The sequence below is a fragment of the Phaseolus vulgaris genome, chromosome 8, assembly GCF_000499845.2.
Source record: "Phaseolus vulgaris cultivar G19833 chromosome 8, P. vulgaris v2.0, whole genome shotgun sequence".
NCBI lineage: Eukaryota > Viridiplantae > Streptophyta > Magnoliopsida > Fabales > Fabaceae > Phaseolus > Phaseolus vulgaris.
In genome coordinates, this window is record NC_023752.2 from 60,187,201 (window position 1) to 60,204,277 (window position 17,077).

General features: G+C 33.1%; 3 protein-coding genes across 10 annotated transcripts; all 3 read left to right on the forward strand.

The window, feature by feature from the left end:
- Positions 1 to 496: 496 nt before the first annotated feature.
- Positions 497 to 3,564, forward strand: LOC137825900 (AP2-like ethylene-responsive transcription factor At1g16060). 2 transcript variants are annotated; one of them, XM_068631703.1, is made up of 9 exons: positions 497 to 692; positions 850 to 932; positions 1,053 to 1,061; positions 1,166 to 1,254; positions 1,345 to 1,418; positions 1,534 to 1,584; positions 2,209 to 2,285; positions 2,517 to 2,618; positions 2,859 to 3,564. In XM_068631703.1, exons 1-9 carry the CDS (start codon positions 568 to 570, stop codon positions 3,257 to 3,259), a joined length of 1,011 nt encoding a protein of 336 aa, XP_068487804.1. In that variant the 5' UTR covers positions 497 to 567; the 3' UTR covers positions 3,260 to 3,564. The 2 variants fall into 2 exon arrangements, with proteins under 2 accessions (XP_068487804.1, XP_068487805.1); XM_068631704.1 differs by lacking the exon at positions 2,517 to 2,618.
- A 2,478-nt stretch (positions 3,565 to 6,042) lies between these two features.
- On the forward strand, positions 6,043 to 8,947 carry LOC137823981 (uncharacterized). 2 transcript variants are annotated; one of them, XM_068629385.1, is made up of 5 exons: positions 6,043 to 6,769; positions 6,840 to 7,057; positions 7,416 to 7,544; positions 8,390 to 8,521; positions 8,671 to 8,947. In XM_068629385.1, the coding sequence occupies exons 1-5, from the start codon at positions 6,469 to 6,471 to the stop codon at positions 8,782 to 8,784; spliced, it is 894 nt and encodes a 297-aa protein (XP_068485486.1). In that variant the 5' UTR covers positions 6,043 to 6,468; the 3' UTR covers positions 8,785 to 8,947. The 2 variants fall into 2 exon arrangements, with proteins under 2 accessions (XP_068485486.1, XP_068485487.1); XM_068629386.1 differs by having other exon boundaries at positions 6,182 to 6,769; positions 6,857 to 7,057.
- Positions 8,948 to 10,560: 1,613 nt separating this feature from the next.
- LOC137824138 (uncharacterized membrane protein At1g16860-like) lies at positions 10,561 to 16,180 on the forward strand. Of its 6 annotated transcripts, none has more exons than XM_068629604.1 (6): positions 10,561 to 10,785; positions 12,249 to 12,959; positions 13,113 to 13,234; positions 13,988 to 14,143; positions 14,908 to 15,119; positions 15,685 to 16,180. In XM_068629604.1, exons 2-6 carry the CDS (start codon positions 12,335 to 12,337, stop codon positions 15,875 to 15,877), a joined length of 1,308 nt encoding a protein of 435 aa, XP_068485705.1. In that variant the 5' UTR covers positions 10,561 to 10,785; positions 12,249 to 12,334; the 3' UTR covers positions 15,878 to 16,180. The 6 variants fall into 6 exon arrangements, with proteins under 6 accessions (XP_068485705.1, XP_068485702.1, XP_068485707.1 ...); XM_068629606.1 differs by lacking the exon at positions 10,561 to 10,785 and adding an exon at positions 10,983 to 11,100; XM_068629605.1 differs by lacking the exon at positions 10,561 to 10,785 and adding an exon at positions 11,512 to 11,734.
- The last annotated feature ends 897 nt before the right edge of the window (positions 16,181 to 17,077 follow it).

Genomic DNA, 17,077 nt, shown 5'->3' on the forward strand with positions numbered 1-17,077 from the left:
AGCTGCGTTTCATATGACTTCATTGACTCTTTTTTTTCATTATTTAAAAAGGTTAGCCAACCATAAACAATCTTGCAGAAAAGAGAATCATTTCATAGACTTATATAAACTGCAAAAAAAGGAGAAAAAAAATGAAAATTTAATCTGAATAACTCAATAAACCTTAACTTATCAAAAAAATGTTTTGTAAAAATGGATGAAAAAGTTTATTAGAACATTAATGGTGTGATAATTAAAAGTAAAATTCAATAATGAAGTGGCCATTGGAGATTATTACTCCTTTCAATCCTGCAGAATTTGTTCTACTCAACCACCAACTGCAACTGCATCACCAAGAAAAAGGAAACTAAAATGTTGAATAAATATATTATTAAATTATATTTTATATATTAGGGAGAAGGAGAAATAAAGAATACACCTACTTTTTCATTCTCCTCCACTATTTCTATTAATTAATGCCCTTTTTATTGGATGACTTAGTCATATTTATAACCCTCTCCGACCTTCTCTCTTGAACTATATGCACTGCAGTGTGGTCCTCTCTTCTTTTTTTTTTTTTCAGTTTTCATGGCCAAAAGATCGCAGAAAGCCCTCAAGAACACTGACACCAACAGCACTGCCAAACGCACACGCAAAACAGTTCCAAGAGATTCACCACCACAGAGAAGTTCAATCTATAGGGGTGTCACAAGGTTAATATAATAGCACTTGTTTTTGTTTGTCATCTACTGAATCTAGATCTGTTGCAACATGTTTTTTCATTCATTTTCTTTGTTTGTTCTTTCCTATGTTTCATAATGCTGTGTTCTCAAATGGGTGAGTTTGTTTGCATGCATGTGGTTTTTCCAGACATCGTTGGACTGGTCGGTATGAGGCTCATTTGTGGGACAAAAACTGTTGGAATGAGTCACAGAGCAAGAAAGGAAGACAAGGTCTGTTGCTTTTTGCATTTGTTGTTCTGTCTTTGTGTACATACTTTGATTTCAAGTTTTTTGATTTTCTTCTGATCTTGTTCATTTGTTCTGGCAATGGAAAACAACTCCATGGTGCAGTATATCTAGGTATGATTTGAGTGTTGCTTTGGATGACAAAAACCTTCATTGATCATACATATTTGCTTTTTCTCAATCTGGCATTGAAAATTGGTTGCAATGAACTTTGTTAGGGGCATATGATGATGAAGAAGCTGCAGCACGTGCTTATGATTTGGCAGCATTGAAGTACTGGGGTCAAGATACCATTCTCAATTTCCCAGTACTTTTTCACATCTTTGATTCAAATGATGTTTATTGTTCATATATCAGATTTGATCAATCACTTCATTGTGTGTGTTTTTTATCCTAGTTAACAAATTATGAGGAGATGCTCAAGGAAATGGAGGGTCAATCAAAAGAAGAATATATTGGATCTTTGAGAAGGTTAATCTTCAGTATTTAACTCCATTCATGATAATGCTTTTCTGAACCTTTTTCTTTTTCCTTTTAACTTTTGGAACTGATGAAGTTGTTTCTTGATTCAATTTTCATTATGCAGAAAAAGCAGTGGATTCTCTCGAGGAGTTTCAAAATACAGAGGTGTAGCAAGGTACTCGAACCTTCCTCTGTTTTGTTGGAAAATGTTAGATTTTGTAACATTTCAATATAAATCTTTTTAAAAATATAAAAATGTGATAATTATATCAGTTTTAAGAGAAATTAAAGTTGTAACAGAGTTAATAAGAGTCAATCTATTAAAATATATAAAAAAAAAAATTATTTAGTTTTTAGAGTGCAATAAATGAATTAGTTTGCAGGTAGAATATTTCAATAGTCTGGTACGAAATATATATAAAAAAATATCCCATTTTGCATGGACTACGATGGAGAAAAGCAAAAAAAGAAAAATAAAATGTACATTTATAATTATTGAGCAACATTTTTGTGCAGTAACAGTAGTCAATTCTCACTATTAGCTGTGGACATTTATTAAAATTACATGCTGTAAAATGTGTAATGAAATTTGAAACAACTATGATCAATTCATATGAAATACAGCAAGTGTGAAACTACAATCATATATGAAACTATTAACTGAATGAAATTTATGATAGTTCTTAATACAAGTTATTCATTCTAAGTCTCTAACTTTACTTTTAATCTGCATAAACACTGTATATATAAACAGTTAGATTGGTGGAAAATGTTCTGAATTTTTGTTTTAAATGATTAGACACCACCATAATGGAAGATGGGAAGCTCGAATTGGCAGGGTCTTTGGCAACAAATACCTATATCTTGGAACTTATGGTAATTTCATAACTATGATCTAATCTTTAGATTGGGTATGAGTGAATGGTGTTTGTGTGTATTTTTATGAATGGTTTTGATGTGCAATTCTGATCCTTAGACAGAAGCATATGGTCTTAACATTTTAATGCATTTAGATGAATCATTGGTGTGAAGTTTTGAAAATGTATTTGACCATTCTTTCCAATTCTAACAAGAAAATACCTACTTTCTTTCAACATGGTCCCACAGATCAAAATAGTAGGACAAATATAAAGGTCAAATATGCAATCAAATCACATTGGTTGCAGTATAGATCACCAAACTCCAACTGCTTAATAAAGCTATTTAATGGTGACATCATTCTTCCCTGTTCTTCTTTTTTATTCTGAACCAAACCGAAAGAAGAAGAAAAATTCATAATTTTGATACTGACATAGACATGTCTCAACACATTCTGTCAAAAGGGTCATGTTACTTACCTCAAAGATTTTAACTGTGGTTCTTACTCACCTAATCAAACATTAAACAAATGTTTATCACAACACAACATAACATAACATGTTTGCATATGTTACAATGTTGTATTTGCAGCTACACAGGAAGAGGCAGCAGCAGCATATGACATGGCAGCCATAGAGTACAGAGGAGCAAATGCTGTTACAAACTTTGATGTGAGCCGCTACATCAATTGGCCAGGTCCTAAGAGTGAAGAAGAGAATCAAAATGTTCCTGTAAATGAAAATGTAAACTCTAATGCTGAAATTGAACTAGGGTTTGTTTCACATGAACATGGTTCAAAAAGTGATGAGATCACAACAGAGGATGCAGCACAGTCTTCAGAGTCAAACCCTTCTCGTCGCACATTCCCTGAAGACATTCAAACAATTTTTGAGAGTCAGGGACCAGACATCTACACTGAAAATGATGATATCATTTTTGGTGACTTAGGTTCATTTGGGGCATCGATTTTTCATTACGAGCTTGATGTTTAGAAAGATGATATTTTTATTTTTCAAAAGGGATAATCAAAAAAAAAAAAAACATGATAAAGAAGTTGTTAAGGGTAGATTTTAGAAATTTCAGTGGAAGATTCTTTAAAAGTAACAAAAGGGAGAAAGAAAGTTCATAATTTTATTTGTGATACAACAAGAACAATTTAGTTTTGTTATTTGTCTCCACTAACTACAAAATTTAGTTCTTAGAGACATAAGAATAGTTAAAATAAATCACTACTCATGTTTGAATGGTTAAAGATTAAAATGAGTATAATTAAATTTTAATTAATTTTATGATTTAATTTTTGAATTCAATCAATTGTATATTTATATGATGGTATTACTCACACGTATGCATGTAGTATTTTGATTAATCTTACTGTTCTTAATTAATTTAAATTTTGAACATCCATGTATAGTTTAATTACGAACCCAATTTTTCTTTTATGTAATTTTGTAACCAAATAATTGATGTGTTTAAGGAATTAAACCCAGAACAAAACTAATATAATTTAATTTCATTGGAGTATAAATCCTCTTAGTGGGGGAGAAGATGTATACAAATAAAATATGAATTAATTTTTTTTAGCTTTTAACATACTTTTACTTAAAGATACATATACTCATATTATTAGAGAATTAACTTTCTTTTAACATTGTTTTTTAACATTGTTGTCTTTTGACATTTAACATTATGTTTATATGACTACCAAAGCTCTAAATAAAAATTAAATCTGTTTTTCATCACCCAATATACATAAAAATTTGTTTCAAATCCCTGTATTAATCAAGGTTATAGTTTAATGTCTATAATTAAGAAATTTGTGCAAAAGGTACTTACTTATAGATGAAATTAATGTTTCAGCCACGTGGTAAATGAAGTTTCATTTTAGATTTATTTGACTTAATATTTGAATTTAATTTCAAGATTTAAGAAAGTTTGAAAGAAGTGTCTTCACATAAATTGTAGTTTATATTTCTTGTATTGTTTATTTTTTCTCTCATAAGTGTCTTTCACGGATATATTTCATGCATATGTTGTGGAATTTATTTGCTGTTCGTGAGTGTGGATAGGTGTGGACGTTTCATAGTATTTATGTCATCAAATTGACTCATTGTCACTATTTTTTTTATCATTTGTTTATTTTTTATGAAAATCTTGGAGTTTTTAATAGATGGGTCATTTAGTTGAGTTAGTTAAGAATTGAACAAATGATGTTTTTTTTATTGGAATGAGATTCTCAATAACCTTTCTTTTTTTTATCCTTTTTTTTATCAGCATTTGGAAGATTGAATAACATGCTATTCATGGATTGGATCTATATTTTTTTTAAACATTTGGAAAGATGAAAATCTAAGAATATAAGTACGGACAAATACTTGAAATTGTGCCTAGATAGAGATGCTATGAAATTGATTAAATATGCACAACACAAAAAAAAATATAGAACTAGTTAGCTATTATGCAGTGTCGAGATTGTTTGATCGTATAAAATTAACGTATCAAACTAAGATAATGAGATACGTGACAAATTCGGTAATATGTAACGAAACAAGTACGTGATAAATTCAGTAATTCCGTCTTTTTTAACAAATATATATATATATATATATATATTAAGTACGATCTATAATCGAGATAATTCATTATAAATTCTATAAGTAAGCATGACTAAATCCTATAAGGTATACTTTTATCAATATATCATTCACTTTTATACAAAGTTCTTACTTGATTGTTGGAAAATCTTTTACAAGGTCACTTCAGACCGAGTCCAGTGTAAATAAAATTTGGATTTACCGTTGATATCATAAAAATAAGGTTTATGGTCCGACTCTAAAAGGATTTTAAAATATTTACCTTTAAAATTTTTATATGACAAAGTAAAGGGGACAAAAAGAATGCAAACCGAACGATCCAAACATTTAATAAATGATAGTAGGATGAAGTTACATCGACACCCTCACAATGATGAACAAGTGTATGAGGGGAGTAACAAACATTAATGTTGTATTTAGAAAGAAAAAAAAAGAATTAACTGAGAAAAATATTTGGAAGAAATTATCAATATTTTTTAATTTTCCAATGAAAAGTAGATGTTAAACAATATATATATATATGTGATGCACGAATGTTTACGACATGGAAAAAGGAAAAAAAATAAAGTTAAAGCACAACAATATTTAGTTGATATGGTATACATGTTACATCCAAAATCTGTTAAAAAACACATTTACTTGCTTTCAACTTGTCATATTCTTTTAAAAAAAAACAATTTTTTTTAATGTTTACAAAGATATCACGTAATCACTCTTCAAAAGTTAAATACCTTATATTTATCTAATATTTAAAATTAATTGGTTTAAAATTTCTTAATGAAAGTAAAGTTAAAAATTATTAAAATGAAAATAAACTATTTATTAAAACTTTATTTTTTACTTGTTTATTTTTTATTTTTAAAAGGGTCTTCTCGTATATATGTAATAATTTTTTTAAACGTATATGTATCAATAAAAAAAACTAAATGATAATTAAAGTTGTTTTTAAAAAACTTAAGCAACTTGTAATAAACCTTTTCAACTAAAATCATAAGATGATATTATGTGTTGCTTGTATTACAGAGGAATCAATTGATGTATTCTAGGAATTAAAAATAACAAATAGATACATAAAAAGATTACTTCTACTCACTTTAAAACTATTCAACATATAATTTAATAGGCTTTGAATTGAAATAGTTTTCATTAACTAAAACTTATTAATTACTTTTAACAACTTCAAGATCAAAACTTTTGAAACCCAAAATAATGAAAGATAGAAGATGATGCAAGAACAAAATAATGGAAGACATTTTTTAGCTGGACCCCTTAACAAAGTAGAAAACATTGATTTGATGTTTTAATTTTAGGGTTTTAGTTATCGATATTTGAGGATTGAAATTAAAAACTGACATTAACATGGTACCTACTACAAACAAATCACGATCAGTAGAAGCGACAAGTGTTGTTGGAAGGGAGAAGTTTTGGTGGATCAGCAGATAGAACCTTCCCAGAATAACGATCGAACGAGTGGCGTAACTTGTGACAGGGAACGTGTGAACGAATATGGACAAACATGGCACAACATAGCTCCACAAACAAACACAACAAAAAAGAGCCATGTCGGTTCTTCACTCCTTCCGCCGCCACTGATTACTCGCTTCTTTATGGCCACTTCACTCTCATTATCCGTCTCTCCCACAAACATAACCGCATTCAGATTCAAATTCTCCGCCATGGCCGCCGCCGCCACCACCGTCACCGTCCCTTATACCAGAGTAGCTCCCGCCGTCATTGTCGGCGGCGGAAGAGTGGGGAGGGCTTTGCAAGACATGGGCACCGGCGGAGACCTCCTCGTTCGCCGAGGAGAGTCCGTGCCGCTCGATTTTGAAGGCCCCATTTTTGTGTGCACGAGGAACGATGATCTCGAATCCGTGCTTCAATCTACACCACCTTCTAGATGGAAAGGTGAGTCCTTTTGTGCTGATTTCTCATTGGGTTGGACCATGTTGTTGATGAGTTACTGATGGTGGCGCAGATTTGGTGTTTTTCCAGAATGGTATGGTGGAGGCGTGGCTTGAGAGGAAAGGGTTGAGGGATGCAAACCAAGTGTTGGCTTATTTTGCTGTGTCGAAAGTTGGAGAAGCCCCTGTTGATGGAAGGACTGATACCAATCCTGAAGGACTCACTGCTGCATATGGCAACTGGGCTTCTGTTGTGGCTTCAAGATTAGAGGCTGGAGGCCTCTCTTGCAAGGTATACGTAACATCTATCTTTAGTTTTTCTTCTTCAACAAGTAAACACCCATTTCATGGTCACAGTGATGGAGGGGAGAGGAGAGAAATACATGAAAATAAAACATGTGAATGGAAATGTTGGTTTTATTCTAATTCTGAGTACACCTCAGAAAATTGGGACTAAAAGGAAGAAAAAAATAAATCTGAAAGGCTTCTTTTTATTTTTGGGGACTCCAGTGTTTTGATTCTCATGTATTGTTTTTGGGTTTGCTTAGTGTCAATATTGTAGTTGTAGGGTATCCTTGTACAATGTCAAAAACAAATATTTACACACTTCTTCTGATATATATCATACACTGATGTCTCTCAAAAGCCAGGTTCTTGACAAGGAGGCGTTTCAAAAGCAGATGTTGGAGAAGCTTATATGGATTTGTTCCGTTATGCTTGTTGGAGCGCGTCATGGAGGGGTTTCTGTAGGTGTCGTGGAAAAGGAATTCCGCACTGAAGTAAGCTTTGCAGTCTGCATCTTCTCAAAATTCATCTGCTTATTCTGCTAGAGCCTTTGTGAATTTACTTTCTTCATAAACATGAAGAGTAAGAATGATAAAAGAAATAAGTTTTTCTTATCAGCTAAAGTTAGTTTATGTAGTAATTAAAATCAGTTTTTTTAGAGAGATCAAGTTATTTTGCTTCTTCGAAAAATTGATTTTGACTTATGAGTTACTTTTGGTTTATAGGACAAACTTATTTCACTTTTTGTTTTATTTTCTTTTGTTACAAATGCTTATGGAGAAACTTATCTTAACATGATGATGAATTTAATCAATAACATTTTGTTTGATTACAAGGCAACGTAATGTGTGCATGATTAGATTAAACTGGGTAGTTAATAATAGGATGGTTGGTGAGGGCAATCGGTATCCCCTTCCTCCCTGAGATTTCTTCTTTCGGATCTTGAAGAGATGCTACTCAGTCACAGTTATCAACTCCTATGTTCAAATAGGGTTATGATTGAGTAGGTAAGTGGCTCAGTAAGTTGCTGAGTCGGGTGAAATCGGTTAACATGAAACATGTTTAAACTTTGTTGGATCTGATGTGCTTGAAGGGTTTATCCTGGACTAAAGGAGCTCATCCCAAAATGGAGTGGATATGTTGCCTTGTATACAAATTTGCAGATATACTATGTTTGTCATACAAAGTTGGGATAAAATGTAGGCATAATAAGAGAAGAAAGAAAATGTAGAGATTTTGAGACAAACATTTTCATTTAACATTAGCTATGTATTTAACTAGCAAAGCAATACTAAAACATAACACCACTATGAGAAGTGACTAATATTTCCACTTTCAGTTGTCTAGCCTTATAACAGAACTGGCATCAGCTGCAGCAAGTGAAAAGGGGTTAACATTTGAAGAAGCCATGGAAGAGCGATTATGTGCATATTCGAGAGCAGTAGCTCACTTTCCCACAGCAGTTAAGGAGGTAATATTAATATAAGTGAAATAAATATTGGATTCACAAGATGACTCTGATACACACACATATATATTCTCACACACACACACATATATATATATATATATATATATATTCACACACACATATATATCTTGACTATACTTGCATTGCAGTTTAAGTGGAGAAATGGTTGGTTTTATGCTCTCTCTGAGAAGGCTGCGGTGCAAGGCAAGCCAGACCCATGCCCTTTGCATTCCCTTTGGCTAAAAGAGTTGAGAATTGTATGAAGCTTAAACTCTAGCATTAGTGTGTGTGAGATGTGTTCACTAGGTAATCAGCTTGTAAGAGCTAGGTAGACTTTAGGCCATAGCCACTAGCTTGTAAGAGTGTTACAGTTTCTGGCGTGTAAGTTTAACTTGGTCAATGAGCATCAAATTTAGTTTCCTTCCATCATAATGCTCCAACAATTGTATTAACTTCTTTTTTCTCATCACTTTGAAGCTGAATAAAGTGATTTTGTAAACACGAGATTTTATGATTTGAAAAAGGAAAGGGACCTAGTAAAACTGAACAATCAGAGTAATATGCATTGATTTTGAATGAACTTAATTTTAAAACAATGTAATTTATGCTTTTATTATCAGAGAAAGTTAACAGTAAAAATTTTATCCGACACAATTATTACAGTAAATTATTCTAACTGTGCCGAAGTTATGTGAAACTACATCACACTAACACTCCTTTTACATTATACTAACTTCCTTCAGTTTTTGAAAAACATTTGTGTAAAAAAAGTGAGATATGAAGGAATAGAATTCATGGTGGAACTCAATCGTGTTCTTTGTTCTTTTGAGACAACATGGTCTTCTCTACCAGGAGAAGAACTTGTTCCCTTGTTGTTTTTGCAATGGTATTTAGGACCAAGTGAGCAAGTTGGACAGCCGAAATACAGTCAGACAAAGGCTGTCGTGATGAGACATTGGCATTACATTGCAACCTAAAAACAATGTGTGAATACAGGTTGGATTTCATTTTTATTATATAAGATCTGAGTCCTTATACTGTGCATACCAACTTCTTTTTATATACAAAAACATGCTGGAGATTTGAATCTCAGCATCTGGGGATTTTAATACATATATAAACACGATAAAAACTTGTAAACCAATGATTGATTCACAGTAAAATATAATTCTTTCTAGCTTTGGTTTGCAAAAAAAGAAAGTGTTTTATTTCATTTCCTTCCACTTTCACGTTTTAATCAAATAGCCGTATAAGACCATAACACAAGAAAAAAAACAATACAAAATCAATAAAAATGTTGCCATTCAATCATATAGAAAAATCCAAAAGGCCAATAATAACCACTCTAAATGAGAGCTGGTGTCAACGTACCCTTTTGACCTTTTTTTTGTTTCTTGAAATGGGAAATACAAGCAAAGATTAAATTCGAAAACTTTATATAAAATATTTAATATTATCCTTTGGGATAATATCAAATTTTTTAATGAAATCTTCCAATCTAATCTTGGACATAAAAATATATTGGGGTGTAGAAAATCTAGGTTTCACTTTGAATAAAAATATCTTTCTGAACTATGTTTTTGTTGTATAAAATGAAAATTGGTAAAAAGGAAGAAAATAAGAGATAAGAATCCGTGATTAGATAGATAGAAAAGAGAAAGAAGGGTAGTTTGGGTGTTAGGAAAGGTAGGGTCCGTGCCCAGAAGTTGAATTGCCTTTTTGCATCCATCAATGTAATCATCATCATAACTTAGATATAAACCAATTTTAAATTAACTTAACTGTATTAAATGTTAATGTTTCATAAAATCTAAATATCATCTTTAATAATAAATGTAGTGAAGAATAAACCTAAGCACCATTTTTATTCACTGTGGGAAATTACATATTTTGGTATGTAATAAAGTTTGATTATTATTAGAGTTTAATAATTTTGATGCATCAGTGTGAAGAGTTTTTTTTATCAGTAAAACAAAACAGTGAAAAGAATAGTAAGTTTGTTAATATTTTTTATAATAATTTATAATTTACCATAACATACATTTTTGGTCACTTTGCTAAAAACCAGAGTCAGACAACACACAAATTTGTTGCGGCTCTCTTCTCAACCTCTCACACAGCGCAATACAACCTTAGATTCTCCGAGCCAGAAACCTATTTTTATTTTCTCTGTTTTGTTGCAACACTGAGACTCAGACTCGTTGTTGATTTTGTGTCGTTGTTGATTGTACCCATCATGGTTCCGCCTCCAGATTTCACTTCAGGTAGGTCTTCCCTTCTTCACTCTCCCTTTATAGATCCTTCCCATTTCCCAACTTGGAATTTCAACTACATGGTACAACATACGACACACAAGGTTATGTCTTTTGGGTTTTCATTTTGTTTTGTTGAGAAAATGCCCCAGAAATTCACAATAGTGTTCAACTCTGACCACTACACACATTGCTTCTACCCAGAGTTGAGATCACCACTTCATTCTCTAGATCGTTTTCCTGACGATGTGGGTTTGCTTTTTCTCATCACTCTCGGCAGTAACATTTGACTTTTGGGGCGCAATGTGTGTGGCGTCGGTGCTGTGTGTGAGTATTTTCACCCGAAATCATAAGGTTCTCGACCGAGTTTTTTTTTTTTTTCTGCGTTTTTATTTTATTGTGTGCTGGTTTTCTGCTTGATTGGGGGCCAAAGTGGTCGAGGAAGCTTCGTTTTTTCAATAATATATTTGGTTTTTCAATCCTGGGGCATTCTTTAATCTACCAAAAATTAATGCCAGCTTGGTGTTGTGTATGACCTCGAGCAATTTCCGTTTACTTCTTCTGTTTTTAATTTGGAATAATGGATCCAGGGTCTCTTGCTTCCTGGATTACAGATTGGCACAAGTTTGAAAAAAGTGGGGCTTGACCCTTGTGGATGTTGACGTTCTGTTAGCCTTTCTTCCTAGTGTAGGGTTTTTTGAGAAAAGAAAAGTCACTGCAATACAGAAAACATAGTTCGTTGCTCCAGAGTCCATACTCTGGACTAGCTCTCTTTCCTTCTTGTGCACTTTGTTCCACTTCAGGAATTTTATCTTAGAAATTTACTGTTAGCGTTCCCTTATTCATTTATCTCAAATTGGAGTACTTTTGGTTGGAGGATGCATGAAGATTATGGGAGGACCGGAGATAAACACTGATTGAATGTGTGTGTAAAAATTTGTAGACATGCCCCCTTATATAGGTTAGTGATTATGTAAGAAATTTGGGTGTTTCTTCATTCTATAGATTCATTGGTCTTCTGATAATGGCGATAGGGAGGTGATGTGCTCTTTATCTTCATTTGGGTTATGTGCATACATCGAAGTACACTAGGAAGTTGACTATCATATACTTTGTTTCTTCATAATTATTTCTAGTTAAAGTGGTGATATATACAAGATTTGCTTGCTCTGTGATTAGGTTCCCGGGCGACCATAGGGATTTCATGTTCCCTTTAGCTTGTTAATTATAAACATGACACGATATGTTTCGAAGGCCATGATTGGCTATTCACACATTCTTTTTTCCAATTAAGAATCCAAGTTCCTAAACTTTTTGCTCTAAAATTAAATTTTGCTCTCTTCAATAGGTAGATATTGTGCTTTCTGTTACCTTTTGTCTTTTCGCTAGGCGACAAGGAAATTGATTGCAAACTACTAATTTTCATTGAACAATAATTCCAATTCGTTTGGGAATTTCATTTTTGCATCTTTCAGGATCACTTTGACAGTTTGACTTGTCCAACACCAACTTCTGGTATTACCATTGTCTGAGTTCTCAAGAGTTCTTCAAAAGAAGGTAGATGAGTTCTAGAATCCCTTCTCATCAGCTTAGCAATGGCCTCTATGTATCTGGGCGGCCAGAGCAGCCCAAGGAAAGGACTCCAACCATGACATCAACAGCCGTGCCATATACTGGTGGAGACATAAAAAGGTCTGGAGAATTGGGGAAAATGTTTGATATTCCTGTTGATGGCTCTAAATCTAGGAAATCTGGACCAATAACAGGTGCTCCTTCACGGACAGGATCTTTTGGAGGAGCTGGTTCACATTCTGGACCAATCCAGCCTAATGCTGCTGCTCGAGCTGCCTATACCACTTCAGGTCCAATGACTTCTGGTGGCATGATTGGTTCAACTTCAATGAAGAAGTCAAATTCTGGGCCACTGAATAAGCATGGGGAACCTGTTAAAAAGTCTTCTGGTCCTCAGTCTGGGGGAGTCACGCCAGTTGGGCGTCAAAATTCTGGACCTCTTGCTCCTGTTCTACCTACAACAGGTCTCATTACATCTGGGCCCATATCCTCTGGTCCACTAAATTCTTCTGGGGCTCCTCGGAAAGTGTCTGGTCCTTTGGAAGCGACAGGTTCAATGAAGATGCAAGGTTCCGCCATTGTTCACAACCAAGCTGTGACTGTTCTTAGTCAAGGTGATGAATATTCCTTCAGGAGGAATTTTCCGAAGGCGGTGTTATGGTTATTAATTCTGCTTTTTGTCATGGGTTTCATTGCTGGTGGTTTTATTCTTGGAGCAGTGCACAATGCCATTCTCCTTATTGTAGTTGTGGTTCTTTTTGGCTTAGTTGCTGCATCTTTCTCTTGGAATACTTACTGGGGAAGAAGATCTATTATGGGATTCGTTGCTCATTATCCAGACTCTGAGCTCAGAACTGCCAAAAATGGGCAATTCGTGAAGGTCTCTGGGGTATGTTTTGGTCCTCTTGCCTAATTTAATGGCTATTCTGGGAAAATTCGTATTCACTTCTTGGGCTAATAAGTAAATTCTTTATAACAAATCATGCTGTACTAATTTCAAATGTTTTCCTTATTCACCTGTCTCTGCACCATTCTGATTTTGCATTATAAATTATTCTTCAGCTGCTTTAGAAGTATTTGGAGCTTGTTTTTTAATTTACTGGAGCTTTTCAGGAATGCTATTTTTTTTCCATAAAGGAACGATTGGAAATCCTCTAGAATATCTGACGTGAACCTGATTTTTTTTTAATTATAGAAACAAACTTACTCCTAGTAAATAACCTTACATGTATTAGGTTTTAAACTGCTACAGCGTGGATATGTATCAAGTGCTTCCACAAACATGATTTTAGTATGGTTTAAATGAAGGAGTATGTTTAATATTGAAATTTCATTACTCTAATTTTTTTTCAAAGGCATGATCTCATCATAAGAAAAGAAAAGAAATATGAAAATAATCTTTATCATGGATGTAAAGCCTGGCAGTCTTCGTAGCTGTTTAAAATAACGCTATTTTCATTGAATGAGATATCCATGCCTTAATATGGGTGTCTTCCCAGAGTAATAATTTCCCTGTAAACATCTAATTATGTAAATGAGAAATTTTCACTTGATTGATTTTTCATGCTATGATCCTTTTTATAACTACGTACAAGCTTAAATGACTAATCAAATCAAATATGTTTTGCTGTTGTATGTGAAGGTTGTTACCTGTGGTAATGTGCCTCTTGAGTCATCTTTCCAGAAAGTTCCCAGATGTGTATATACATCAACAAGTTTATATGAGTATCGAGGTTGGGACTCAAAAGCTGCCAATCCTACACACCGTCGGTTTTCTTGGGGCCTTAGATTGCTTGAAGTAAGTTACTAAGTTTTTTAAGTGGGTTTGTTCGTTATTATGAAATTTAATATTCTTGTCTTACATCTTGTGTACAATTTTACTTCTATCCTTTCCCCGGGAAGTATATCACAGAAGGACGTGTTTCTTTATCTGAAAAATTCAAGTTGAATTCATTGTTTTTAATTAATTTTACTATCATACTTAGGAGAAGAAAGGGAAGCTTTTCTTTTTGATATGATGATATTTTCCTTCATATTGAATGTTTCCAATTTACCTTGGACTAGATTTGGTTTACTGAGGAAAGGATGGATTAAGATGGGTGCTCTACCCTTAAGCCAGTTACAATGCATTGAGTAGGAATGATGGTATAACTAAAATTTGATTGGATTCAAATTGATGGTTGTTGATTCAATCTACTAAGTTTTATTTTCATTTGGTGGATCGGTTAAATTTATGCATGGATGGGTTGCATGGTGGATCCACCCCCTTTGACATTTCTTGTCAAGCCTTTTGATGGCATTCTAGATTGAATTGAACTATTTATGTTGTTATATATGGTTACCTAACATTTGTATCCCCTTGATTGGTTATTGTTCCAATACTGAACGTAATTGTCTTCATGAGTTTTCATTTAGGGACTGTTATTTCTTTTCTTTTTTGGTTTCATGAAAGGACCCACCAGTAAAGAATGCCCCATGAGGAGTCTGTGCTTAGGGCTGCTATTGCTATTGCGAACTTTTTTTTCATTTGTTGATTTGACTGGAATATATGTGATGTGACAGAGGCGCGTGGTTGACTTCTACATCTCGGATTTCCAATCTGGTTTAAGGGCATTGGTTAAGACTGGTCACGGAGCGAGGGTGACCCCTTATGTTGATGACTCAGTTCTCATCAATGTAAATCCAACCAAAGAAGAGATTTCACCAGAGTTTCTCCGGTGGTTGGGAGAGAGGAATCTTTCAAGTGATGACCGCATCATGCGGTTGGAAGAAGGGTAAAACTTATCTCATGTTTGCTTGCTTTTTTATAATTTAAGCTACTTCTTTGTCTCTATGGATGCATTTAGTGTCAGCTTTGATTTAGGAAACGTTTCGTACAAGAAAAATCTAGTTTTCCACAAACCTGTTTTCCTGTTTGGTTTATGTTTTAAAACCAGAAAACCGTGAAGGAGGGTGGTGTTGCCTAGGAATGTTTTTAGCCAAACCACAAAATTGTCTCCAAGTAAACTTATAAACTATTAAAAATTTTGGTAAACAAATCATGTCATTCTTGAATTCCTGGGAAACTTCATAAATGTTTGCTGAACTATTCATGAAAAAACAAACAGATTCTGGAAAAAGTCTTAAGAATCATGATTTCCAAGTTTCATGATTATCAAGAATCATGATTCCCGGACATGAAGAAACTAATCTTGTACCAAAAGCTCCATAAGGGGTATCCCAAGTAGACAAGTGTGAATTAAAAACCTGTTGATCTTATTTTGCAACATAGATATGATTTTTGACTGTTCAGGCAAAGTGTTTAAGTGAAATAATGTAAAACATGGTATTTGTGTTCAGGTACATCAAAGAAGGAAGCACAGTAAGTGTAATGGGGGTGGTTCAGAGGAATGAGAATGTGCTTATGATAGTTCCTCCACCAGATCCTATCACTACCGGTTGCCAATGGAGCAAATGCATTTTTCCAGCTAGTCTTGAGGGTATAGTCTTAAGATGTGAAGACGCATCCAAGAATGATGTGATACCAGTTTAACAGTAATGCTTGAAGCATCTTCTAATTGGCCTCCTTAGATAGTATTGTATTCTTTTCCCCTCTGTTATTAGTGGTGGTGGAATATCATATTCACAAATTATTATAGATTAAGATGCCAAAGTTGTGTGTGTGTGCCCTTTATTTTTCACCTTAAATTGTTGTATAGTTCTGGTTGTCTTCATGTTCTTCTAGGCTTTGTAAACTTTGGTTATGTTTGGTGCAGTGCAAATTCTTACTTGGACAGGCATATTGTGATTATGCTAACATGTTAAATAGAATACAATCTTTTCTTGTGTTTGCAAATATGTTCTTCATGCCCACAATTTCTCTCTAACTTCTCCAAACATACACATGTCACAGCTAAACCCTTGTATTTTAGGAGGAGTTCACTTTATGTAAAATCTTTAATTTATCTTTGAAAAAATAACTTTTCCAAGAAATAATACTGTTTTCCAGTAATGATTTTAAGCAAAGTATTTTTACAAAATCATTTTCATGGAAAGAGGAAAATCTATTTTTTTAATGAATCGAATTTACCGAATATAAATACTATTTGATTAATCAGGTGGTGATGAAAATGATATATATATATATATGTATATATATATGTATACATGTATGTGTGTGTGAGAAATAGTAAGACAAACAACAGCAAACATATATATAAATTTAAAATTCTGAAAAAAGAAACAATATTTTTATAACATAGTAGCTATATAATCTTTAAAATATAGGACACGGGGACACGAATCTATATATTATATAATTTTGAATTATATAAATTGAAAATAAATATTTATGTGCAAAAGTATGTTTTAGATTCTTTTGGGAGCAGGAAAATATTTTTTATGACTGGTTCAAAAGAATTTGTTCCTTATTTTTATAATCATAATAAAAATTTATATAATAAATTTGAGTTTTTAGAAAATTATTGTATTTATACCTTTTAAAATTGTGTTAGAACCGTGTTAGAATTTTCAAAAATCCAACAAATACTTTTTGAATTAAACACTTCACCGATAAGTGTCGTACGAGTGTCGACACTGATACGTGTGTCCGACACGGATACGCTCATTTAAGAGAAGTGTCCGAGCTTCATATGATAGTATTTTTTAGGAGATGTTTTTAACCATATGTGCAGAATTAACGAAATGCATTAAGATAATTTTTTAAAAAATATTTAAAAATAAGAGTAAAAAA